The sequence below is a fragment of the Chaetura pelagica genome, unplaced genomic scaffold, assembly GCF_000747805.2.
Source record: "Chaetura pelagica isolate M959 unplaced genomic scaffold, ChaPel_1.0 scaffold638, whole genome shotgun sequence".
NCBI lineage: Eukaryota > Metazoa > Chordata > Aves > Apodiformes > Apodidae > Chaetura > Chaetura pelagica.
Window position 1 is genome coordinate 196,840 of NW_009954298.1, and position 25,972 is coordinate 222,811.

General features: G+C 42.9%; 2 protein-coding genes across 2 annotated transcripts in view; one reads left to right on the forward strand and one right to left on the reverse strand.

Moving 5' to 3' along the window:
• SLC13A5 (solute carrier family 13 (sodium-dependent citrate transporter), member 5) overlaps nt 1–7,012 on the reverse strand; it is a 10,908-nt gene extending 3,896 nt beyond the window's left edge. The window contains exons 1-7 of the mRNA XM_010003800.1: nt 6,887–7,012; nt 5,912–6,048; nt 5,285–5,499; nt 3,121–3,292; nt 1,863–1,985; nt 1,115–1,327; nt 211–332 (exon numbers count right to left, since the gene is read on the reverse strand). Coding sequence (XP_010002102.1) covers nt 211–332; nt 1,115–1,327; nt 1,863–1,985; nt 3,121–3,292; nt 5,285–5,499; nt 5,912–6,048; nt 6,887–6,985 — 1,081 coding nt within the window. The 5' untranslated portion in view covers nt 6,986–7,012. The remainder of the gene's footprint in view (nt 1–210; nt 333–1,114; nt 1,328–1,862; nt 1,986–3,120; nt 3,293–5,284; nt 5,500–5,911; nt 6,049–6,886) is intronic.
• A 9,519-nt stretch (nt 7,013–16,531) lies between these two features.
• XAF1 (XIAP associated factor 1) lies at nt 16,532–22,446 on the forward strand. Its single transcript, XM_010003816.1, has 7 exons — nt 16,532–16,563; nt 17,206–17,341; nt 20,093–20,345; nt 21,147–21,214; nt 21,484–21,834; nt 22,161–22,224; nt 22,442–22,446. Exons 1-7 carry the CDS (start codon nt 16,532–16,534, stop codon nt 22,444–22,446), a joined length of 909 nt encoding a protein of 302 aa, XP_010002118.1.
• Nucleotides 22,447–25,972: the final 3,526 nt, after the last annotated feature.

Sequence of the window (25,972 nt, forward strand, 5' to 3'; positions counted from 1 at the left end):
AGGGAAAGACCCAACAGGCAGATGTGTATTACTGGGAAACCTGCACAGGGTGACGGTAACGCACATGAGCAGGACAGTGCCCCAGCCTTGCTCATTTAAGTGAGAGGTGAGCTACCCTGAAGAACTGCATACAAAACCAGTATGTGTTTCTGCCACGTTAGCTAGAGCTGGCTAACTGTTTAATCATATTATGACTCCTCTTTTAAATACCTTCTTCAGTCTGTTCAGGGTCAGACATGCTTGGATTCCAGCCTATGAATTTGGGTTTATTAGCAGGAAGGATAAACAGCAGCAGGGCAATAAACACAGCAGGAGCAGAATCAGTGATATACCTACAGAAGAAAAGAGAATATAGCTTAGAAAATACACATCTTTCTCCCAGAAGATGGATGCCCTCAAGCACTGCACTCACTGCTCTTTGTCAACCTGTTTTGGCCTTGTACATTAGCAAAACGGGTCATTAGCTCATGACTGGGTCTCTCAGACCTGCCACAACACAAACAGAGAATTACAACAAACTAGCTACAATACACATTAACAATAGAGCCATAGATGACAGCTCCTGGAGGCAGGGTTTCTTCTCCACGGTGAAGCCAAGATTCAACAGCTGTATCTCAAAGAAAAGTATGTAATGAAGTGGCCTGATAGTCCATTTTATGTTTTTAATATGCCACAGACATTATGCAAAGAAGCCATTCAAAGCACCAAATCGATTTGCCAGTGAGTACTAAGCTATTGTTTAGAGGTGATATTACCAACAATTCGAATGACACCACAAGTGATTGGAGCTCATACAAACGGAATACCAACATGTGTATCAGGGTGACTGAGACCAGCATTACAGAATTTTCTCCTCCTTTAGGAGGTTCTGCTTGCTCCATGTCCCGGACTCCAGCCTTAGCTGCAGCACAAACTGTCAAACAACAGATCAGTTAGAGATCTGACACACAAGCAACTGGATCAGGCCCAGCAAGCATGTGAGTTCAGGTAAGACTGGAACGAATGACCCCAAACTCAAAATGGCACGTAAGAGAAAGGGAATGTGATTCACAACGAAAAGGGTGCGGAATGAAAATAAAAACAAACCAAAAAAAACGCCACACAGAAAACTTACTTTTCTCCTTCAGGGAAGAGTCTGGTGGCCCAGCCTTTTACAAAGCCTGGATGTCTGGAAAACCACAAGAGAACCAGCAAAACAAACATTAGGAGGACATTGAATTCAGCATAAGTGATAGGGCCTAATTTCTTCATTTCTGCCTTCAGCACGTTGTATGCAGCTTTTTCTTTAGCAGTCCTCTCTGTCCCACAGCCCCAGCTTTTCTTAAAGCTTTAAGAAAAAGGGAGAAGAAAATACTGTAAGTATTAATATGCTAGAGGGATTTAACATTCTGGCCACTTCAAAGCTGTCACTCCCAAGGACAGACATAGACTGCAGCAGAGGTCAGAAACAAAGAAATTACAACAGTTTCAAAGTATTGGACATGCCAGTTCTCACAGAAGAGTGGGTTCTACTAATTGATGTAAGCCCCTGTCCAATCTGAAGCAACCTGCAATGAAAAACTCAGTTTTGAATCAGGGATAGAAAAACAGATATCCTAGCTCTTCTAGGGTCAAAATTCTTAAGATGTCAAATTGAAAAATAAAAAGGCAGTTCTGTCTAAACGTTGAGAAAGAATAAAGCTTTTGCCTTAGTGAAACTCCCATGAATACAAAATGTTTTCAGACAGCAAATGTTGCCGTGAAATGGAAGTGCTCTCAGCAACAAAATTAATAACTTGTCAGTGCACTTATTTTATCCAGATTTTTCAGTAAACTGACCTGCATTAGCTGAGAGGTTTACACAGTATCATATAGTTACTCACTTGAGTCCCATGAAGGAGCACTGTAGCCAAAGCCAAGCTAATACCAACATCAGAATCATATTTGGGAATGCAAACCCAAACCAGGAAGCAAAATTCACAATATCATTATTGTTGGGGTATAACCTGAAATGAAAAATACTTTTTGTATGAAAGTCAAAACATTTAGTAATCTGCTAGTGACACTAACACATGTAAATCTAGGACAACCATTACAACTAATCATAAGCAATATCCATAGCCTAACTGAATTGATGGGAAGGCAGCCTGGATTTCAGAGCAGAACTTAACCTTGGTTTTCCTGTATTTTACTTTAATGCATATAAGAACTCATGATGATCTTTTATGTCTCAGTAAGACAGGCACTGCTGTAAGATCTCCTGCACAGGTACCTTTCACTTCCAACATGCCTGCTTATTTATCCCAAGGCAGGATGCTCTTTCTTTCTCCCCATTCCTTCTAATAAGAGAGCAAGAATTGTCCTCCCTGAAATGAGTAGCTGCATTTCTACTCACTTCAACAGACCATGAAGTTGCTAGTTGGCTTGAAAAAATGAAGCCAGTGTTCTAAGAACAGCATTTTTTTTTATTCCCTGCAGCCACCAATAATGACTGGAGGAAAAATATCAATAGCCAGTTTCCAGCTGGGTGTTAAAATCAACACATAATGTGGCAGCTGAGGCTGAAGGACTCCCAACAGAAGGAAGCAATGTTGACAGACTGCTGTGGAGTCTGCAAAATTCCCACTGTATATTAGGTTGCATTTAAATCAATTCCCAAAATCAGTTTAACAAAGTTTTAACAAATGTACTTATACAACAGTATCTGTACAGTTATCCACAGCCACAACATGGAGGAATAGTGTTATAGGAGAGGCTAAGCTATTTTCAACTCCACTTGGTGTGCTTATGAGAAGACTTAATCATACATTATTCTCAAGCTCTTCACAGTAGTTCCACTGCTGATGAGCTGCATTTCAGCTGAAAAAGAGGAGGCAGAAGAGCCAGCATCTCATGATCAACAAGTTAGCTGTTTGCTGACTACCAGCAAGTATTTCCAGTCTCTCAGGAGACCTACAATACCAACACATAGCTGCCTATAAAAGGCTGAAGCAGAGAAATTAGGCCCATCACTCCATACACACTCCATACACACTTTCAGTTCATCAACTGGTTATTGCTTATAGCTTGCAACTGAAATTATCATCTAAGACTAGTGAGCTGGTCACAGAAACAGTGAAAGAAATTGCAAGGATGACTTACTGATTCATCTGGCCTTTCAGTACCATGTTTGGTCCTGTTCCAGTGAGTGTTGCAGTTCCTCCAATGCTGGCAGCATAGCATACACAGAGTGTCATTCCCTTACATATACGCTTCCTCATGTTCTTTTCCTCAGAAGCTCTGGGGTCATCAGGGACTTGTCCATTACTTATGACTAGACACAAAGAACACAACTTGCCTCAGGTAAAGTTAGAAAGGCAGAGGGTTTAGGTCAGGGTCTACAGGCACAGTGCTTCCAGTCTGTGTATGCCATTTATTTAAATTTTTAAAACCACAGGTATGTCCATAAATACTTTGGACTCAAGTTCATGAGAGGCTGAAGAGAGAAGCTGACAATCTGGGTCTACGTGACCCAAGGAAGCTGTTGTCCACATTGGACGTATCTGTAACAACTGTCCGTCCGTATCCACCACCGTTCCTCAGCAGTAATGTCCTTTTCCACAGAGAGGCTTACCACCAGTCAGATACTGTAGTCACTGGAGCCATTCCAATACCACAGTAAGAATACAACTAGCTTTAACAGCTGTGAATATGGGCAGAAAAAAACACACCCAAAACCAAATTCTTGCCTGGCAGAACTGTTAAGATTAATAAGTTGTGTCAGTTTACATCAACTGTGAAATTTTGCTGCTGTGTCCTGTGTTCTCTGAAGTTAACTATCTAACCTTGAAGTCTGACTGGATGCATGGATGATGAATTTATGGCAACTACAACCAAGTCAACAATACCAAAGGGTATTTTAGACACACATGTATTTCCTTCACTACATGTTAAAATAAATTAGTCAGTAAAGTCAAGTAGATCTTTCTAAGCGAACAGAAAACCACCAAAATTATTATTATTATTATTACTGGGCTTAGAGCAGAAGTCTGGTTTTGGGTGTCGAGAATCAACATTAAAAAGAGCATTTTCAAATATGGAAACTTATCTTCAATACAACTGTTTGGAAGCTAGGAATGAGCAACCTTACAGAGCACTCTGTGACCAAGCATCTCTCTTGTGGGCTTCAACATCTTACATAAACATGGTGTCTGAGCTTTGCACAATCTTAGTACATTCTCCCTTCACATGTGAGGTAAGAAATGAAGCAATCAAAAAGTAGATATCACGGTGCTATCTAAATTATGCCTCCAAGGCCCAAGCAAATATGGCAGTTAGGAGTCAATCTTGCAACAGGGCAATGTCTGGCACACATAACAACCTTTTCTACACTCTGTCTTCCATGGATATATAAGCCAGAAAAAGAGCATGGTGTGTCCCAGCAGAAGGCTTGAGGTATAGGACATGGTGTGCCCTGTGAACATCTGCACTCACTCTTGTATAGTGTCATTCAGGGAATCATAGCAGATCAACTTGCTAATTCAGGGAAATTGCATCTCCATGAAAATCCCCAAGACACAGAAGGGGAAAGAAAGGCACCACAGATCTGATCTTTAACGGTATTTAATAATATAGCTCTATGTAACAGCACAGCAGAGCAGTGAAATTAGAGAGACTGAGTTCTTGTGCAAAATTCACATCAAGTGAAACGTACTGCAGAACCACAGCATTGACAGAAGGACCTTGTGGAGTCAAGAATCAGATCACACTTTTAAGCGTCCCAAATAGTAGTTTGTCTACTGTGATTCAAATGGTGCCAGGTCCTCTTTTCCATGTACCTTTTAAAATATCATTTTCTCCTCACCTTCACATACAATCTGGTCAATAAGGAGGTATTTTTTACCCCAGAATGAAAATAGGTTGTGTTTACACAAAATTTTTCAAACATTCCTTTGTGGCTTAGAAGCTGAATCCCCACTGATAATCACAAAATTTAGAAAGTGGGATACTGGGGAACTGGATGGTATTTCCCACTGGATATGCTTGTCACTTCCCTGAGCAAGCAGTTAAGTCTAGGGAAACTGGCAGGATGACCCCAGCTTGAAGAACTCAACTATCTGCATGGGATCTAGCATTATGAATAACTAAATGGCAGCCACTAAAATTGGAAGCCATTTTGTAAAACCTAAATGTCACACATTTAGGGATCTTCAGTCAGGTTACCGTATTTTTTCCTTGGAAAGGATATGGAAAACTACTTCTAGGTCAAAGAGCTCTGAGCGTAGCAAGTTCAGTAGAATCAATTCATTGCTGGGTAGGCCCTTACCATGCACTGAAGTGGGATCTGATGTATTCTTTTCCTCCAGCTCAATCACTGTGTTTGTTTGCCCAGGTGCTTGTTCCATCATGGTCACATCATACTCTGTGTTGTCCATTTGATCCAGAACAGCCTGGACAATGGGAACCATCATAGCAGTGGTGGCTGTGTTACTTATCCACATGGATAGGAAGGCAGTGACTATCATAAATCCCAGCATAAGGCTGAAAAGAGAGAAACAGGCACAGGAGAAAGAAGGAAAGAAAACAGATGCTGCTAGGCTTTGTAGTCACTTTAATGTAGAGAGTAGAGCCCAGAGAGGGATATGTGTAGCATCCAGAAACACAAAGCAGGGCCAGATTCTCTTTTAGGACAGTTCTGCCACCTTCACTGAAGGAATCCCAGTCTGCACACGATTAAGTCTGTCATTTTGTTTCCAGTGGCAAGCATCTAGAATTTAGCCAGATGCTGGTGTTGGCTAAAACACAAATAAACTCTTCCTGCTGCCAGACTTCACCTCTGAAACTTTGTACAAGTGCAGCTAAAGACGTTTCCTTCTCTGCTGATTGTTAAACACTGTCCCTAGGTCTCTGTTAAACTGACACAGGGAAGGAAGAAGTAATGTAATACTCTTACAGTGCAGGTTTCACCCCAACAATCAGCAGGACCCTCAGCGCAATCCTTTTGTGAAGATTCCACTGTTCAACAGAAATTGCAACAATCAGCCCTCCAACAAAGAGCATGTTTGTGTCATTTAGGTACTGCAAACACACCTGGAAGACAGAGAATGTAGGTCAGGGCTCCAAATGTTGCCTCTTGCTGGCTTCACCAGTACAGTTTGTCTCACAGCCTCTCAAAGCCATTTACTGCACCAGGCCCCATCCCAACACTGGTGGAAGGGGCAGTTGCAGCCTCAGTGACCTCCAGTTGTCTGAAGTCTTGATCCCTTGTTTAAGTGCTAAGCTGTCTAGCGCAGGGGCTTTTTGTGCACCATGAACCATCTTTATGGATCATTAGGAGTTAAAAACATATAATTACAGCAGTTTCTTCAAACATCGTTTGGGGCTTGCAGTATTGTGAGGGTACTAGAAATGTTGAGCTCCAAAATTAGTTTCTCAGTATCTCTATCAACCACACCTGCCCTTAGCAGCTTGTTGGCCAGTAGTGAACCTGGGCTACAGTACCTAAATACAGCCTCTCTCCCTTAGACTAAAGCAGTAACACAAACAGCCAGAACAAGCTTTGGAGGGGGCACTGTACTTGCTGTCATCATGCTGTCTACCCTGTCAGAAGATTGTCACATGCTTTTTGAAATATCCCAGGTAATACCTCAGCACTGCTCTTTCATGAGATGGCTTATGAACAAACAAGCTGCTAGCGCTAGTGGATGCTCTACAGCAGGATTCACATGCAGAAATGGACCCTCCCCTCTAGCACCTCAACCCTTAACATCTTGGGCACATGCAGATTTATTTCAGTGTGTTCCCAAACAAGAGCCCTGAACAGTGCTCAAAGTGCTCAAAAACAGAACACCAGAACTTGCTCAATATTGATGGGGGATCAGAGCAGTGGATATCCCTGTATCAGACCCAGATTGAACAAGTTCCTTACTGATTTAGAGCTCTGAACTCCAAGCAGAGGGAAAAATACCACAGGCATGAGGGAGGTAACAGCCAGCGGGATCACTTCAGTGCACCAATACACAGCCATGATGATGATGATATATGCACATTTGGCCTCCTGCAACATAAACAAAGTAACATTTAGGCATAGAAAGCTATTATTTAATATAAGAAACACACTGGTAGCTCTTATATGAGGCCTAAACACTCGAGTGCCTGTAGCTCAACAAGTTATGCTAAATAGGTAGGTGACACATGAAGATTTAAACTTGTACTTTCTATCCTTTTCCTGAAGTCTCTTGCATAAAAACATCTTTTTGACCAGTGTTTGCTCTAAGGCATCCACACAAAATGTAGGGCACAGGAGGAAGCAGCCTTCCACACCAAGGTAAGGACACAGTTTGCAGTGTGCAATTACCTCTTGGCAGTTGGGGTAAGCCAATTTCACATCTAAGAGTCAAGAATTTATTTTAATAGTGTTTGTAGATTTTGGCATTTCTATTTTGAATTAATTGCTTTTAAACGGATGGCCAAATTTCCAGTGTGGATAATTAGCCCGTCTAAAATTCACAGGTCTTAGAGGTGTGTCCAGTAACATACCTGGTTCCAGAAACTGTATCACTGAATAATTTAAAAGTTACTAACTTTTTAAAGTAGCTCTTAAAGTAAAACTCTTCTTCAGTTTTGTTTGGTAACTAAGCAAGCTAGATATATTTAATTACTTTCCTAAATCATACAGTGCTTAGCTACTAGGGGAATTCCTCAGATGAGAAATGCTGTAATGTCTCTTATACTGTTGATCAGACATTTCTGGAACCTAGTCTGCCCTGGTTTGTATTTTCAAACTTAGGAGAAGCACACATTCATTAGCCAACTGTGAACAGTGTTTTTAAGCTTAACTCAGTGTTTCGTAGTTCAGAATTTGCTCATATTTAGAGTATTTGTTTATAGGATTTTATTCTAATATGACAAATGGGACTTTATTGCAAAAAAATACAACAGTATTACAGTGACATTTTAAAATTGCTGCGAGGTGATATGTATAAATAGGGGTGTGTTTTCCTTCATTTTACTGAGAAGCTTAAGAACCTTAAAACAGCCTTTAGAAGTAATTTGATTTTTCTTCTTCAGATTTTCAGGAAATTAAGTACAGCACAAGTTTTGAAAAAGTATTTCTTCAGAGACTAAAAAATATCAGACTGATCCTATTTAAGTCTTTTCCCTTAATAAATATGAAGTAAGCTTATGATACAATTTATGCTGTACCACAGTAACTAGTGCTTGAACTGACTGTGGTTAATCTGTTGCTAGTATGAAAGACATAAATAACCCTAAGTGAGTAAAACTTCCAATACAGAAGAAACATTGGTTTTGTTTAGTGGAGTGTAAATAATTTATGTGAAGTTCAAAAATACAACCATGCTTATAAATTAACTCCAACAAGTACAGCCAATTCAAACAACTAAAGATCTGGAATTTATTTATTTATTTATTTATTTATGATTGGACTCGGTGATCTCAGAGGTCCTTTCCAACTATGACTGTTTTGCAGGTCTGTGATCTACACCTCTATCTATCTGTGATTTATAGGAACAGTCACAGAATGTTTGTTTGGTGCCTCTGACAGTTGACAGGAAACACAGTGATCTGCCTTCTCACTGAGAGCTGAAAAAGCAATCACTGATGGAAATGTTACTCTCCCATCGTGAAATCCTGAAATATCCCAGATTAGACTGATGACACAATATTCCTACAAATACTGGAAAACCAACGACATGCTTTTTTTTCTTTTCTTCTCTTTTTTTTTTTTTTTCTCCTTCTTTTAAATTATGTTTCCTGGTATTGATCCAAGTAGTGCCAACAGTTAGGAATTCCTCTATATAAAGCACCAGTATTCAACTGAAAGGCAGGGGTGATACTACTTAAGACAGGTAAACCAGAAAGGCTGGCTATAAATATACATTACATTTTCTGGTACTTTAAAATACACTGAGAAATACAGTTTGCTCAGAAGAAAGACTGCTTTGAGCATTAAAATAGATTTTAAAGCTCTAGTAGGCTAACCTACAATAAACTGCACTTTTACATTTTGCCAAGAAGGCTACAAGACACTAAAGATCAAACTCTTCACTGGGTTATTCCAGTTTTATGCTGGTATAGCTCCACTGAAAGCAAAGGAGGTATGCCATCACCATCACAGGAGTAATACAGATGTGAATTGGAGGATATTGCATTTGAAACCCTGTTATGATCACTGCATAACACAAAACATGCAGCTTCCAACTGCACCACTGATCAAGAATGCCACTCAGCAACACTCCTTAAAGCATCTCAGAGCCTCAGCAGCAGATGACCTGGACAACCCAGAAGTCCTATCCTTCTGTCCACTGCCACCACTACTAGATAATGCAAGACACACCTCTAAAAGTGCAAGCCAGTTATGCATGCACTATCTTTGGCCCCAAATTATTACATCTAATTTGCAAGCTGGGTTGGATCTACGGGAGCCCCAAGTCCTGCCAGACCTGGGGGGCAGCAGGGTGGGCTCCTGAGGGGCTGCAGGGCCCAGACCTGGGGGGCAGCAGGGTGGGCTCCTGAGGGGCTGCAGGGCCCAGACCTGGGGGGCAGCAGGGTGGGCTCCTGAGGGGCTGCAGGGCCCAGACCTGGGGGGCAGCAGGGTGGGCTCCTGAGGGGCTGCAGGGCCCAGACCTGGGGGGCAGCAGGGTGGGCTCCTGAGGGGCTGCAGGGCCCAGACCTGGGGGGCAGCAGGGTGGGCTCCTGAGGGGCTGCAGGGCCCAGACCTGGGGGGCAGCAGGGTGGGCTCCTGAGGGGCTGCAGGGCCCAGACCTGGGGGGCAGCAGGGTGGGCTCCTGAGGGGCTGCAGGGCCCAGACCTGGGGGGCAGCAGGGTGGGCTCCTGAGGGGCTGCAGGGCCCAGACCTGGGGGGCAGCAGGGTGGGCTCCTGAGGGGCTGCAGGGCCCAGACCTGGGGGGCAGCAGGGTGGGCTCCTGAGGGGCTGCAGGGCCCAGACCTGGGGGGCAGCAGGGTGGGCTCCTGAGGGGCTGCAGGGCCCAGACCTGGGGGGCAGCAGGGTGGGCTCCTGAGGGGCTGCAGGGCCCAGACCTGGGGGGCAGCAGGGTGGGCTCCTGAGGGGCTGCAGGGCCCAGACCTGGGGGGCAGCAGGGTGGGCTCCTGAGGGGCTGCAGGGCCCAGACCTGGGGGGCAGCAGGGTGGGCTCCTGAGGGGCTGCAGGGCCCAGACCTGGGGGGCAGCAGGGTGGGCTCCTGAGGGGCTGCAGGGCCCAGACCTGGGGGGCAGCAGGGTGGGCTCCTGAGGGGCTGCAGGGCCCAGACCTGGGGGGCAGCAGGGTGGGCTCCTGAGGGGCTGCAGGGCCCAGACCTGGGGGGCAGCAGGGTGGGCTCCTGAGGGGCTGCAGGGCCCAGACCTGGGGGGCAGCAGGGTGGGCTCCTGAGGGGCTGCAGGGCCCAGACCTGGGGGGCAGCAGGGCGGCCGGCGGCAGCAGCCCTGGAGCACACGGTGCCCGCAGCCTCCGTCTGACACCTAGGAGGTTTCCTCAGCTCATCCAGATCTCCCGCCCGCTCCATCATATGGAGCCTTATGGCTCCATGGGACGTAACGTGCGGCGTTTCCCATTTCCCCGTTCCTTACATCCGCCTCTGCGCAGACCCTCCGTGAAAGCTGCTTAAGGGTTGTGTATCCAGCAATCACAGCCGTTGTGAGGATGTTCTAAGAAAAATGTCCATGCTCATAGTGCCTAAAGAAAGTTGCCAGTAAGCACAGAGTCTCAAAATGTGTGTTATTTGCAGGGACCAAAGTGCTAACACTGCTTCTCTCAGGCGCTGGACCCTCAGGAGGGGCTAATGATGCCAAGAGAGGGGTCATCACTCATTCATTTCCGTAGAGGTGAAGAAGGACTGAGCTCCTTTAGGGAAATGGAGAATTAAAACCACAGTAAGAGTGGTGTCCCCAAAACAAAGATTGTGCAGGCATGCATGGCTGTGTTTCACTGCTTATTATTGTGTGAGGGATTGCATGTCTGGGACCTGGGTTAAAAATAACCAAGAAAGGTTAACTTGAAAAGTTGTTTTTAATGCCTTTCATTTCAGTGATTTGATCTACAGTGTAACCACAGAATCAGAAGTGATGATATTACTGAAAGGGTGGCAAGCGTTATCAAAATGGCAGAAAGGAACAACTGGAGGGGCTGCAAACTAGACTGAAGACAAATAATTTGCTGATATGTTATGTTCTGCTTCTGGGATGTCAACAGCCACCTGAAATTGAAGGCAGCATAAATTGTATCTTGACAATTTGATCCTGCAGTGTCTCAGTACAGTCTTACCAAGCAGTTACTCACAGAAATATATTTCAGATTCCACAGCAAGTAAGGAGGGAGCTCTAACTACAGCTTGCACTATTTGTCCTCTGCTGACCAGAGGAATTTGAGTGACAGAAGTTCAAAACAAGACACTCCTATGCTACTGTTCTGTTTGTAAAAGCAGTGAATATCCACTAAGGAAAACAGGAGCCAACCGGATCTGTACAGATTCCAAATTTTCAAACCTTTAGCAGCAGTGCCTCTGGGTAACTTACCAACACAGAGGAAACTTCACAGCCGCACAAAGCCTTGCAGAAAGTGGGGAATCAGCCAGAACTTGCATTCCTGTGGACCGTCTCCAATGAAAAAATGGTCCCTAGTCAACAAAGAAAAAGGACTGCAAGCACTTAAATAAGAAAATGCAAAGAGTTAACTCTAAAAGCGTTGTACTAAGGTTCACTTTGATACACCAGTGCAAATATTATTTGCTTTTTGTTTGAATGAAATGTAGTGCAGAAAACAGAAAATAAAGAGAAAGGCTGTGAACATGTTGATACCTTTAGATACATTTACCTACTCTAAGTAAAACTGCTCTGGCAGGGGGGTTGGATTAGGTCATCTCCAGAGGTGCCTTCCAACCCCTAACATTCTGTGATTCTGTGAGAGGGACTAATCCTGTGAAAGGTGACTTGCTTGCTGTACCTAGGAATGAGAGCAGGGACTCCTCTGGGCAATTCAATTAGCCAGTCCACACCTCAGTGTCATCTTTTGTCAAATATGGAGAAGATAATTCCTTATTGTCCAGAATTACTGCAAACTTGCCTTCAGTTTGCCATGCAAATTACATTCTGTGATATGGAACAAGACAAAAAAAGGATTTCTAAAAAAGAACAAGTATCTGAATAACAGAAATCAGATTGAAGGATACTGGAGTACCCTCTTCTGCTGTTCATATGGCAACTGTCAAGCAGAAGGTTGTACCTTTGGGAGAAGGGGAGAGATGGGAGAAACACTGTGTTCCCTATGGTTCTCAGGACAATCTGACTTGGGACAGGGATGAGAAGATGGTGCAGGCCTCCTAAGAGATTACAGAGCAGAAAGGCAGGAGCAAAGGAGGAAAGCAGGAAGGTGTCAATCAGGATCATCAATCACCTGACCCTTAGAGATAAATATCCACTTCCCACTTCTTTCCATGGAGCTGCCTCATCAATACCACTTGGAGTTCTGCACTGAACTGAACCTATAATCATGAAAGGTAAATTCTGACCCTTGCTCAAACTATCCTGCCACTGCACACTTCGTATTTAAGATACCTACAGCACTACTGTATAAACTGTTGGAGGTTTACATGTGTCAATTCATGCTCTACTGTAAGAACCAGGAGGCTGAGAAGTTGACTGAATCCAGATGTTAGAACCACATATTCATACATAATTGCAAACAGCAACAAGATGGGCAGGGCGGGAAGAAGAATACTGAGTGAGGACAAGATAGAAGATAAGGAGGTGGGTGAGCTGTGCAACGCAAGAGGTAGTGAGAATGACTGGATGAAATGGAGGAAGGGAGGATTTTACAGTGCAGGCCATGGCTGGGCCCTGCTCTGTGAGGAATCAGCATGCACCAGCAGAGAAGCAGAGAAGCATGTTCCATTTGGCAAGTCTTCCAGCTGTTCCCTGTCTTCACTCACTCTGTGCTTACAACTAAGATACATTTGGCACTGGCTGGATATGAGTGTGCTACAGGAATGGCAGCTCTTTCACATAATTTGCCCAAGAGCTTCCTCTCCACTTCGCCAAGAAGGCAGACAAAACTTTGGCTGCTTGCTTTACAGAACTGGTCTGCCAGCCAGGCAAAAGGAAGCTGCAGAGAGCCTATCATGCTTGCAAAACCTCCAGCAGGAGGAGTTTCAGATGGTTCAAAGAGATCATTGAAACAAAAACCTCACACAGCCTAAAATTCAACTCATGCTACTTGAGCACTAACTGCAGGCCCTCAAGAAAAAAGAATCCTTTCCTCCAATCAATACTGCTCTGAACACAGCAGAGACCAGAGCCATATTTACAAATATGTGTGCAAAATGAGTGGTTTCATGGTCTTTAACTACTGCTTTAAAGACAGTAGGTAAAATTAGCTTTGAGGTCATAGCAGCCTCTGGGCTAAATTTTGACATCGGAACAATGAATAATATGCTGCTCTTGTTCTTTATGGTAGTAAGTTTCAAATCAGTTTACAAAGGAAAGAAAATCTTTGTGTTACAAGGAGAGTTAGGGTGTTGCAAAGAGGCTTAGGCATGAATAGTGACATGAAGTGAAACCAGGAGCTGAATCAGGTCTCTTGTACCTGAATCCCTTTCCCTGCTTACGGGACACCTCTGCTCCCATTTGCTCCTCTTCTACCCTAGTAAACACAGATATTTTAAAGCATACCAAGAACCACAGATATGAGGCAGTAACAAACCAAGACCACCTCATGACTAACTGCCCCTGACCTGTTCTGGCTTGCTCTCCATTGCTCTGCTGGTGGCTCTGGGGCTCACTGGAGTTTAACTGGACAGAGAAAGCAGAACGTGTTTCTAACGAATTAGTGAGCTGAATATGTTTGATGAAGTTCAGTAAGCACCAGAGCCAGCTCATGAGACTGAGTCACTTATTGTTGGGAATATTAACAGTTGGGATTGAAACAGCTGCACCTTTCAAGACATTAAATTCAAAGATGAGCTTCACAGCATTGTCAAGCCACACACAGAGTTTTGCAATCTTTGCTTTTGTACTTGAGATACCAGATTCAAACGTGAGCTACTGTAAAGAGCTGCACTACTCAGAAGTGGGACACTGCTGAAGACCACTTAATAAAGACTGACCTGCATTGTTTGGGTTAGTAGAAAGGGATTAGAAATCTAGTCCTCCAGGAAGGTAGGAATCCTAGGGTCATCAGGCCAGGTGGAAAAAATAGAAAAGAAAGATTTTAGTATAGTTTAAGTCATACCCAATGAGATGCTTTTCTGATCTTTCATATTCACTACAAGCTAATGATCCCAGTAACTCCTGTTGATGCTGGATAAGAATTATCTGTGGCAAGGAGCCTCTGTAGGTAGCAGCTGATTAATTTAATTACAGATATAAATATTTTCCTTCTCTAATTCAAATGCTTTCCAAGCGCACAAGTGCAGTTTGCCTGTTTAAAATCAGTCACTTGACCTAGAAAACTGCTATTCCCTCTCTAAAACTCTACTTACATTCCTTTTAAAGTTCTTTCATGTTTTAAGCTCCATGCAACACCCAGAGGTACAAAAGTTTTGACGAAATTATATTAAACAAGGACTGTTAAGACCTATTGTACTCGACACTGAGAAAGAAACATGAGAACAACTGACCTGAGATATTCTAGGACTTAGCAGAAAAAGTGTTTTCTACCTGGGCTTTTGAAAATCACATTTAAAAAATAACCAGCTCAGAACTTACCTCTGTGTGATGCTTGACTTAAAAAGATGCCTAGAAGAGGTCTTGTACAATAATGTTATGCACTGGAAGGTTTACACAGAATGCAAATGGATTTATTACCAGTATTCAGAGAAAATAACTGTTTCCTTTCTTTCCTTTTTCTCTCCAATCAGTACTTTCCATCCACTGCCAGTCCACTGTGTTGCTTTAGGAGTATCTTTCAACTAAGTTCCCAGTGGAGCATCTGATATTTTTCCAAGAAAAGCTTTTGAGATGCTGAACGAACAGTTCTTTCTTTACAATCCCTGTGCCCAAGTTTCTACATAAAAGCCCTCATTATGAATTTTGAGTCAGTGGGGTTTTCTCAGTCAGTTTGTGTTGCTGGTCAGGCTTTCCTGACCTAGAATTGGTATTTCCCATATAGTTTCCATGAAGCTCTAAAGCACATTAAAATGCTGTACAGGCTAATGACTACAGAAGAAAAAAAACACCAGAAGAAAATAACATTTAAAAATTTGATTCAGAATTGGCAACTGTGTAACCTCCCTTGTAGCTGCCATCTCATTAACATATTTGTTCAAAGCCTTTTCTCTGCTTCATTACATAATTTGTGACACAAAATCCAGATAAACACTCATTATTCGCAGGTCTAAATAATGGCTTATTTGACTTCCTTTTTCTTCTCTTATTTTTCCCAGAGAAAATGGAGGACAGAAGTGGCTTGTTTGCATGGAAAATGAGCCACACCAGTTTCTGAGTAACATCTGGGACTTCTGTTGTGTACAACATTAGAATACATTATGCAAATACTAGTGAATTATTCTTCTCAACACCTTTGCAAAATAGAATTGATATTATTGTCTCCATTTTGCAGACTAAGGTCAGTTCATATTTTCAGCCTCTCCTGTAGCTCATTGTTCCACACCAGACAGGGCCTATGACATTAGAGAAGGGCTGCTTGCATCAAACTGCTGTAAGGGATCATTTGTAGTAGCAGCTTCAATAAATGTTAGTTCTTCCATCAGGAATCCTGAAGATACTGTTATTTGCCCTGAAATGAAAATATGGAATTCGATTCCTTTCCCTCTCTATTTCTTCTAAAGTTCCCCATGTAAAAACCTGGAGTGTGTGACCCCCACTGAGGACCTGGGGCCTCTGGTGCTGTCAGTGCCAACCATGACAGGATGTCACTTGGGAGAAAAGGCAGAGCTGGGCAGCGCAGGCTGCAGGTTTCACCTCGTGAACTGTTTGGTCTCCTGAGGTGGTCCAAAGGCCACAGCAGGGCCTGGGAGTCCACCAGGGCAAGGCTGAGCAGCCACGCTGTGGCCGTCCTGGGGAAGCAGCAGCACAGATGCTGTCCGGCCGGCCCGCCAAGGCCTGCGCACGCCGCGTCAGGCAGCTGGGCCTGCTGGGCCACGCGCCTCTGCCGCGGGCTGGAGCCTGAGGACGTGGAGGCAGAGAAGGGTTTGGGGCGGAGAGCGCTTCTAAAGGCCATCTAGTCCGACCCTCGTGCCATGAGCAGGGTCATCTTCAAGTAGAGCAGGTTGCTTCCAGCCCCGTCCAACCCGACAGGACCGGTGCTGCGGGCAGAGGCCCAGCAGCTGCTCTGCTGCTGCACAAACCTGCTCTGCACATGCAGCTGCTCTGGGGAGAAGGGAACTGGGAAACTAACCTGCATGTGGAACTTGCACTAAAAGCTAGTACTTGCCTGGCAGTGCTGCTGTTTCTCCTTTAAAGAATTTTTGGCGCAGCAGCTGTTTGGGGTGGAGCTATTACAACAGAGGCTTTCAGTTTCGATTTTTTTTCCTCACTACCCGTAGGAAAAAGGATCTCCAGCAGAATAGAAAGAAAAATCATGACAGAAGAGAGCAGGTTCTGCAAAAATTGGTAAGAGATCGTTCTCCCTCTTCAGCCCTACAAAGTTTGGGGATTTGAAGAGTTTTCTAGGATTTTATCTGGGTCTCCTGTAGTGGGGGGAGAAGAGGAAGAACCACAGGACAGGAGGGGGGTTTGCTAGCCATCGAGTACTACACACAAATGTTTTGTATGTATTTTCACATTTCCAGCTTGCTGCTTTCTTGAGACTGTGCTGTGGAGGGGTTCCTCCCATAGCTCTCCTGTTCTCTTTTTACATACATGATGTCACTCTGGGTAATTTTGCAGTATCTGGCAGAGGAGTCAGTGCATGGACCATGCCAAACCCAGCAGCTGCTTTCATTTCCCCCCATGGCTGACGTTTCTTTCTGTTGCTATATTTGCAGTTAAGTGATAAAATATTTATTTTTTTCAAGGTAATTGGCCATCTCTCATAGAGTTGAAGGTTGAAGGGCCATGAGGATGGTGTAGATTTGTGTGTCTCAACTAGCAGCTAGGCCACTGAACACATTATATGAACAAAGACTGAACCACTGCAATTAAAAAAGAATTAAACTTAGAAAGGTTAAACAGGACCTTAGCCTCAATTTTGGTCACAAAGGAAAGCATATGAGTTAATTTACTCTGTCTCTTTCCTATTTATGTGCTTGGAAGTAAACGAGATGTGTCTGCTGCTAATTTCTCCCTCCATGAGGCCCACTGCTTGCGGTTTCTCACTCTTTGTCCAGAATGTGATGAACCAGTTGCCCAAAATGATATGACAGACCATCAAACAGAAGCACACAAACAGGTGAGGAATGCTACATGTTCTTCAGGGTTTTCTTGCAAATAAATAGTAAAAGCTCTCTCAGCCCTGAATTGGTATGTTCACGATATGGTGCTCAATATTGATGTCCTGGTTTTGGCCGGGGTAGAGTTAATTTCCTTCCTGGTAACTGGTATAATAGTGTGGCTTGGATTTAGAATGAGAATAATGTTGATAACACACTGATGTTTTAGTTCTTGCGAAGCAGTGCTTACACTAAGTCAAGGACTTCTCAGTGTCTCATACAGCCCTGCCCATGAGGAGGCTGGGGGTACACAAGAAGCTGGGAGGGGACACAGCCAGGACAGCTGGCCCAAACTGGCCAAAGGGATATTCTATACCATATGATGTCGTACTGAACATGCTGAACAATAACAACTGGTGGGAGCTGGCTGGGGATGGGCACAGCTGCTTGGACACTGGCTGGGCATTGGTCATCAAGTGGTGAGAAACTGCATTGTGCATCACTTGTTTTCTATTATTATATATTATTATAAGTTTCCCCTTCCTTTTTTGTCTTGTCTTTATCTCAACTCACAAGTTTTATCTTTTTTTTTCCCCGATTCTTTCCCCCATCCCACTGGTGGGAGTTGAGTGAGTGCATGTCTATGTGGTGTTTAGCTGCCTGCCATGTTAAACCACAACAATTAACTAAATTTTAATTTCTGTAATTGTTTGACCAGAAAAATCTGTAAGTGTCTGATATGACCCTTCAGGCTTGGTTACAGCAACTTTTCATCTTATTGCACACTCAACTTATGAGAGTAAAGCTTCCATTGTGGTATCTCAGTTTCCCCAGCAATACAAATTACATGTATGGATACATGCTTCTAGTGCTTGGGAATTAGCCAGAGCAGGCAAGTGCCTGATCTGACATAAACTTTGTTCATACAAAGTTATGGTATCAATGCAGTTTTTTTAACAAAACTGAACAGGCAGAGTAAATTTATCAGCTCTTCATATAGCAAGGCAGTAGCATTTCTGGTATAGCATTAAGAACCCTAAAGCTGGAGGTACTGCACTGAAGAATGAATACACAGACATGACTTTTTATTCTGTCTTACTAGTTTATTGTTTTAGCAATTCTGTTGATTTCAGTTACTTAACAGAACACAGAAGCACACAAACAGGTGAGGAATGCTACATGTTCTTCAGGGTTTTCTTGCAAATAAATAGTAAAAGCTCTCTCAGCCCTGAATTGGTATGTTCACGATATGGTGCTCAATATTGATGTCCTGGTTTTGGCCGGGGTAGAGTTAATTTCCTTCCTGGTAACTGGTATAATAGTGTGGCTTGGATTTAGAATGAGAATAATGTTGATAACACACTGATGTTTTAGTTCTTGCGAAGCAGTGCTTACACTAAGTCAAGGACTTCTCAGTGTCTCATACAGCCCTGCCCATGAGGAGGCTGGGGGTACACAAGAAGCTGGGAGGGGACACAGCCAGGACAGCTGGCCCAAACTGGCCAAAGGGATATTCTATACCATATGATGTCATACTGAACATGCTGAACAATAACAACTGGTGGGAGCTGGCTGGGGATGGGCACAGCTGCTTGGACACTGGCTGGGCATTGGTCATCAAGTGGTGAGAAACTGCATTGTGCATCACTTGTTTTCTATTATTATATATTATTATAAGTTTCCCCTTCCTTTTTTGTCTTGTCTTTATCTCAACTCACAAGTTTTATCTTTTTTTTTCCCCGATTCTTTCCCCCATCCCACTGGTGGGAGTTGAGTGAGTGCATGTCTATGTGGTGTTTAGCTGCCTGCCATGTTAAACCACAACAATTAACTAAATTTTAATTTCTGTAATTGTTTGACCAGAAAAATCTGTAAGTGTCTGATATGACCCTTCAGGCTTGGTTACAGCAACTTTTCATCTTATTGCACACTCAACTTATGAGAGTAAAGCTTCCATTGTGGTATCTCAGTTTCCCCAGCAATACAAATTACATGTATGGATACATGCTTCTAGTGCTTGGGAATTAGCCAGAGCAGGCAAGTGCCTGATCTGACATAAACTTTGTTCATACAAAGTTATGGTATCAATGCAGTTTTTTTAACAAAACTGAACAGGCAGAGTAAATTTATCAGCTCTTCATATAGCAAGGCAGTAGCATTTCTGGTATAGCATTAAGAACCCTAAAGCTGGAGGTACTGCACTGAAGAATGAATACACAGACATGACTTTTTATTCTGTCTTACTAGTTTATTGTTTTAGCAATTCTGTTGATTTCAGTTACTTAACAGAACACGAGTAGCTCTTGTGGCAAACATATAGAAAACTAGCATAACTTCTGTGTTTTCAGAGTGGTTATACAAAGTCAGAGTCAAGGAAACAGCCAAGGGGGAGATACCCAGAACTGGCAGAGGCTGGGAAGCAAGAGCCCCTGTCCCTGCTAGCTGTGGTCTGACCACTGCAAGGAACCAAAGCAGTGAAGGCATAGCAGGCTTCCCCTGGTGGTGGCAGAAATATTAGAATTTTCTAGGTGGTCTTGTGCTCTGTTGCTAACCTGTACTGACACAGAACATCTTCACTGCTATTGATTCCCATTTTACCTTATATTGCCAAAATCACAAAGCCTAGATAGGCAAACTCCTAATACAGCTAAGCCTGCATTTGGTTGTGTAGATATGTGTGTGCATTCTTAAACAGTGCTTATTGCTCTCATCCAATGCCTTCTTTTAATACTGATAGAAAATTTGCAATAATTTCATCTCTTCATGTGCAGACCGAGGAATGCCACAAACGAGCAGTGAAATGCAAGATCTGTGAGCTTGAAATGCCCTGCAACAAGCTGCAGGAACACCTGAACACCTGTGCCAGCCAAACAGAGTGGTGTGGGGAGTGTAACAAATATATCATGTACAAAGACCAGAATGAACACAAAGAAATTTGTCAGAACAGTGGTCTGTCCTTTCATAAGGATGTGAACTTTCAAACCAGTGAAACATCCACTAATGGTACATTTATCTGCCCCACTGGTAAGCAATATTCCTCATTTTCATGGACTAGGTCAACTCTGCTAAATCTCAATGAAAATTCCCCTGCCTTCTCTAAAATTCTTAGTATTCTAGGCTGGAGGGGATTGTTGTTTAACCCACCCACAGTGAAAGGGCTAAGTGTTGCTTCCCATTATGCTGGTTATTATAAAGCCAGAGTGATTCCACTGACCAGTAGCTCTTTAGCCATGTTCTTTTATGCCTCCTTTATATCCTAGAAGTGAAATGCCTTCTATCAGCATTAAAATGGAACTTCTTCCTCTTTCTATTTGTTGCACAGGAAAAAAATATTATTTCAAATTTCCTTCTACTTCATAGATAAAGCCAGTGATGCATATCTTGGTTTCTTGAAGTTGAGAGCAGCTTTATTAGGCCTAAGGTATTGGACAGAGCATGTCAAGACAAAAAATTATGGAATCCTGTCAGTGACTCCAGAAAGAAACAGGCATCAGTAGGGCAGTGGTTGGCAAAATAAACTACAGAGACCAAAACCCCCTAGCAACAGAATTAGCTAGGCCAGGGTAGGAGTGAAGCCTCTTGAGCCAGAAAACACAGGGCTGGAGTGGAATTTCAAATATCGTGAACTTTTCAAGAAGGGATGGTGGACTGGTTTTGAGTGCTGTCAAAAGCAAAATGTAGTCACAGCTTTAATTCCTTCTTGGACAGTAGAGTCAGCATTCTGTGGTTCTCTAGAATTGGTTTTACCATATGTGGATCTGAGCAGCTTGTCTAGATGACTAGTGTCAGTACTGTGTTTCTCTCCATGTTTTTTTCCTTCTGAAGGTACCGGTGGCAATTTTTGTCAGAAGTGCAATAAGTCATTCCCTGATGACCAGTACTCCCAACATCTGGTAAGCACATTTGAAACTGAACAGGAGAATGGTCTGTGCTCAATTTCCAGCCAGGTTATTTCTCTGAAAAGCTATGTAGTGGGTAAAAAAGGGAAGCATGTCTTGGCTTTTCAAACTAGTTTTATGATCCAGTGTGTTCAGCTGATGCATCACTGTGAGATGGCGTCCACTGTCAACCCCATGAGTGTTATCTGTTGCAAGTCACAACATACCATACAGTTGGGTGTAATACTGAGCTTCACCTTATTATGCACGCTCCCTTTTAACAGGATACATGCAGTGCAGCCCATAAGCTGACAAAAGTTCTTGCTGGCCAGCCAACTTCAAAACCCAGCAGTGATCCACCAGAGTCTTCTTCATCCCTGGCACCCTCTTCCTCCTCTGAGAATGTAATGGTGTGGAGAGATGTCCGTCCCAAGGGGAAAGAAAGGGATCAGTCACTGACCTCCAAAACCTTGCTTAAACCCCCAAAGAACAAGAAGATTGGCTTTCCCTCTCCCACGAGAGGTGGACTTTCCACATCACCTCAACCTCTTAAAGATCCCCAGTCTTTTGACATGCTGGTGACCTGTACCCATTGCAACATTCTTCTGCCACTTCCAACCCTTCAGAAACATGAGGTGAGAAGTGACACATTGGACATGCAAAGAGCCATACCTCCAGAGGCACTACTTAGATACTCACTGCTTGGGGTACCAGTGCCCATTTCTGGATTTCATAGCTTCTTGAAATGCTGGACAAATCAAATCCTGCAAAGTCTTCAGCAACTGTCCTTATTTACTGAAGGCTGATACTGTTCCTATTAAGCAAATAGTATGTTATATCTCAGCTGTGACAGAGATTTTCTGTCCCAACAAAGGGGCCCAGTTGCCTTCCTATTGAATAAGATTTTGTGTTGAAAACAATGTTAAAATCTCCTCTAATAGACTGTTACTTCTTTTTCTAGATCAAATGCCTACGTTTGGCATCTTTTAATGGGATGAAAAAAAAATCAAGCCATGGAGAAAAAGGTACTGCAGAAATTTGGAATAGAATTAATTGTTCAGGATTATTCATGTTAATAGGAACAATGGGATGTTTTGCAGAGGAAGTGTGTCTAGAAAAGTGAATACTCAGCATATTACAAAGCTCTTTAGATTCCACAATGCAGTGGGTTCCTGTAAGGTTGCATTAAGCAAGCATTGCTTCAGAGCCAGTGTGTTTTCTGTTTTCACTCTTTTAACTTAGAGTAACGTGTTGTGCCTCTCAAATTATACTACTATGAGCAGTGTAGTACCTTCCTTCCTGTTAGCAGAGATCAGCACAAAAGACTTTACAGAACAAATGTTCTGTCCCAGGTCTGTCGGCTCCAACACTGAATGGGGACTTAAAAAGTAGTTTCAGAAAACAAGAGGTAAAATTATTTTTTCTCCATAACAAAAATTGCATATTCAGTAGAAGCATTGATATAATTATACCAGACAACCTCCAGTTGAGCTTGCAGTGATCCCTAGGCAGTAAGTCAATCTCCTTCCTCACCCTGTCCCAGACAGGCTGTGAATCTTAACACTTCTCTCTTTGCTAACATCCCCCTCTGCTTTTCAGTTCCAAAGCAGTATCATTTCCTCTCATTCCAATTAATTAAGCAAAACTGAAAGCAATTATTTGCAATCTGTCCTTTTTCTACTTGGTTCAGTAAATGAGGTATTACTTCTCCTTGTAAAACTTTCATCTCCTGGTAAATTAAAGAGAGAAAGCATCAAAGTGAGAAATAGGGAGTTTGTCTCATTTGGAATTACAGGACTCTAGTCTTGAAATAAGTACATGGTAATTACACGGATTATTTGACTTGCATTGTGGTTTTTTTATATTGTTCAACTGAGTGATGACACAGGAAGGCTGTAAAACTGAAACTTTAAAAAAATACATAACTGGGCTTTGTTTGTTTTACAGAAGACTCTTTCTACAGCATTTATGATTAAATCTGGAAATAGAGACATATCTTCAGGCAAGCTTCAGTTCAGCTTTAGCAAAAGGCACTGAAAAGTGCAATAACTTTATTGACAAATAAAAGTGACTTGCTACTCTGGATCAAGAACATGTGACTCAGATTTTTATTTCTTATCAAGAGAGGCATTTAGAAGGTTTTACCAGAAAACTGTAAAATTGATTTGGGCTCAACAGCTGTTGTAATTTCAAATACTTCTGTGTAGGGTCTCCATAGGAATGTAGTTTTTCCACCCACTTCAGAAAGGAGAGCAGCTTACTTAAAAATGTTCGGGGGGAGAGAAGGAAATAAGGAATTGAGAATTCCTTGTCATGTTGAATTCCCTTTGTCTTCACTGAGAGCTGAGACCTTAGTGTTTCTGAGGGCATGGCCCAGTGAAATAAAAAAAACATTAAGTCCTGCTCTCCTTCACTTCAGCGAACCGCTGAACCTAGGACTAGCACAACCAGCTTAGTCTTGGGAGATTGCAGACACATCCAGGGATAACTGAGGGTGTTCATCTTCTGATGTACAAATGGAGACTGATAAAGCTCAATGGTGGAAAAGTTGAACTTGGAATGAGTGGATGCTTTTTGCTATTGTCTGTGAACATTTGTGAGACAGCCTTTGCTGCTTGGCATCTCATACCAATAAACACTAAAACATGGTAACAGAACAGTTTTACTACAAGGTGCCATTTTCCTCTCAATCCACCTTTAGCAGTGTCCAATCTTATAAGCTGATGGCTGGAACTAATGTATACATGCTGACTTATTTAGTAACATCTTCTCAGAACCAAACTTGTTGATATCTGCACCATTTGTGCACAGGCACACATGGGTTGCAAAGTCAGGCTGAGTTCATGAAGTCTCTCAGTGATTCAGCAAGGGCCCAGGCTCATTATGCATATCATAGGCTTATTGATATGAGCAGAACTGAACTGAAATACACCAGTGGACATTCCAAGAGTAGATACTGCCAGCCTGGTAGCCACTGAGCTAGTGCCAACATCATGAGTGCAACAGCAGCTGGTCATGTGGCCTGACAAGTTTCAGTGGCTTCTGAGGCTCCCTGAACCTTTGAACTCCTGAGGAGCAGGTCTAACACTAAACATAGTGCTATGAAACGGAGTTTTCTGTATTTGGGGCAGAGGAAAGGAATGTGGAAGCATATCCTTTAAAACACTATCACTCTATGCTTAAATTTATCCACTTTTATTCTGCACTCATCAGACTTCCACATAGTTTAGTATTCTTATTATTTGTATACACATCCCATCAAAGGAGTTGATGGTTCTCCACAAGTATTGTGGATTTTACAGGTTCCAACAAAGCTGGATTTACCATGCCTCCCAGCAATTATTTGTTATTCTTCCAAGTCTGTTTGAAGAGGGCTGGTAAATATAACAAGGTCTGAAGAGAGAAACCAAAATGGCTGTGTCTGAAGAGTGTCCCAGAAGTTACATTAGAGTACAAGGCCCTACAACTCTTTTTTTTTGGGGGGAGGGGTGGGGGCAGAGAAGGCCTAGCTTAATAAAAAGTGGTATTTCCTCTCTAAAAAGCACAGTGGGGCTTATTTTCTGTGCTGCAGTGTCATCGTGTGGCTGTTGATGTCACTGGCACAAGCTACACCACTTCATGGCAGTAGATTTGGCCTTGAAGAGAGGAGGAGAATCTGCTGCCTCGTCAGTGTGTCTGTCCTGCTCCCAGGCTGCACAGGCTCTGGCACTGCTACCATTCAGTAATTAATAACTTCAGGCTCCCACCTAGATTGAAGACAACAGCATCTGGACAAGAGACCAGCAAGTGAAGTGTTCAAGGGCTGGCGCACTCCTAAATCTTCCTGTGGTGTGGTTCAGTGTCCTGTGCACAGGGAGCTGCTAGGAGCTTGTCTCATCAAGAGGAGCACCACTTATGAGCCCCCAGAAAATATGAGACAAATGAAAATACCTGTCTGAAGGATCTTGAAAACACCTGTAAACAATCTTTCCTTCTCCTGAGGTGAGGAAATGGCTGTTAACAGCTACGTCAAATGTCACCCTGGTCCTGGAGGTGCTGTCCTTATCCTATCCAGCAAGGTATCTGTGTTTTCAACCTCTGTGAGCTCCTTGGAGACAAACAACGCTATTAATTTTTGTAGAATGACCTTGTTCTAAATTACTGAGCTCTAGACAGAGGGAAAAGGACTTACTCATCTGTAGAGCACTGTACGACAGCAGCAGTGGTCTATATGTACTGCAGACCTGAGTCTGAGGGTCCATAAGGGATTTGTGTATGGTAGCACAAGGTTAGGGGTGAGAAGCGAGGTTCCTTTCTTTTTTTGCTCTCGTCGGTTTAAAAATTTCCCATATTAATCCAGATTAGTGTGAAAGTGAAAATAATTTTGGTCACTAGATGGCAACAAAGATTCAATGTGCTCTTCCCTGTCCAACAGGGAAAGCTTGTAAAAGCTTGGCCTAGTTTTGTCCTGAGGAAGAAAACCAGAGAAACCGTGAAAATAAGTGTGCAATCGTTTTCCTGGTAATAAGGATTTGTTTTGCTATTGTCAGTTGCTTAAAAAAAAAAAAAGGTTCTGTTTACCAAGAAGAAATTATCAGATTAAAAATATCATTTAGAGGAAGAAAAGGAAGCTCAGCCTCACCAGGACAGATGCTCAGAGACTATGGCATCATACTCATGAAACATTGCTGATGTTTCAAATATATAGAATTGTAGCATTTCCTCTGAAGCTTAAGGCATATTTTTATTCTCCAGCAGTGGCTGGAGGCATTCCATTTCTGCATGACCCTCTTT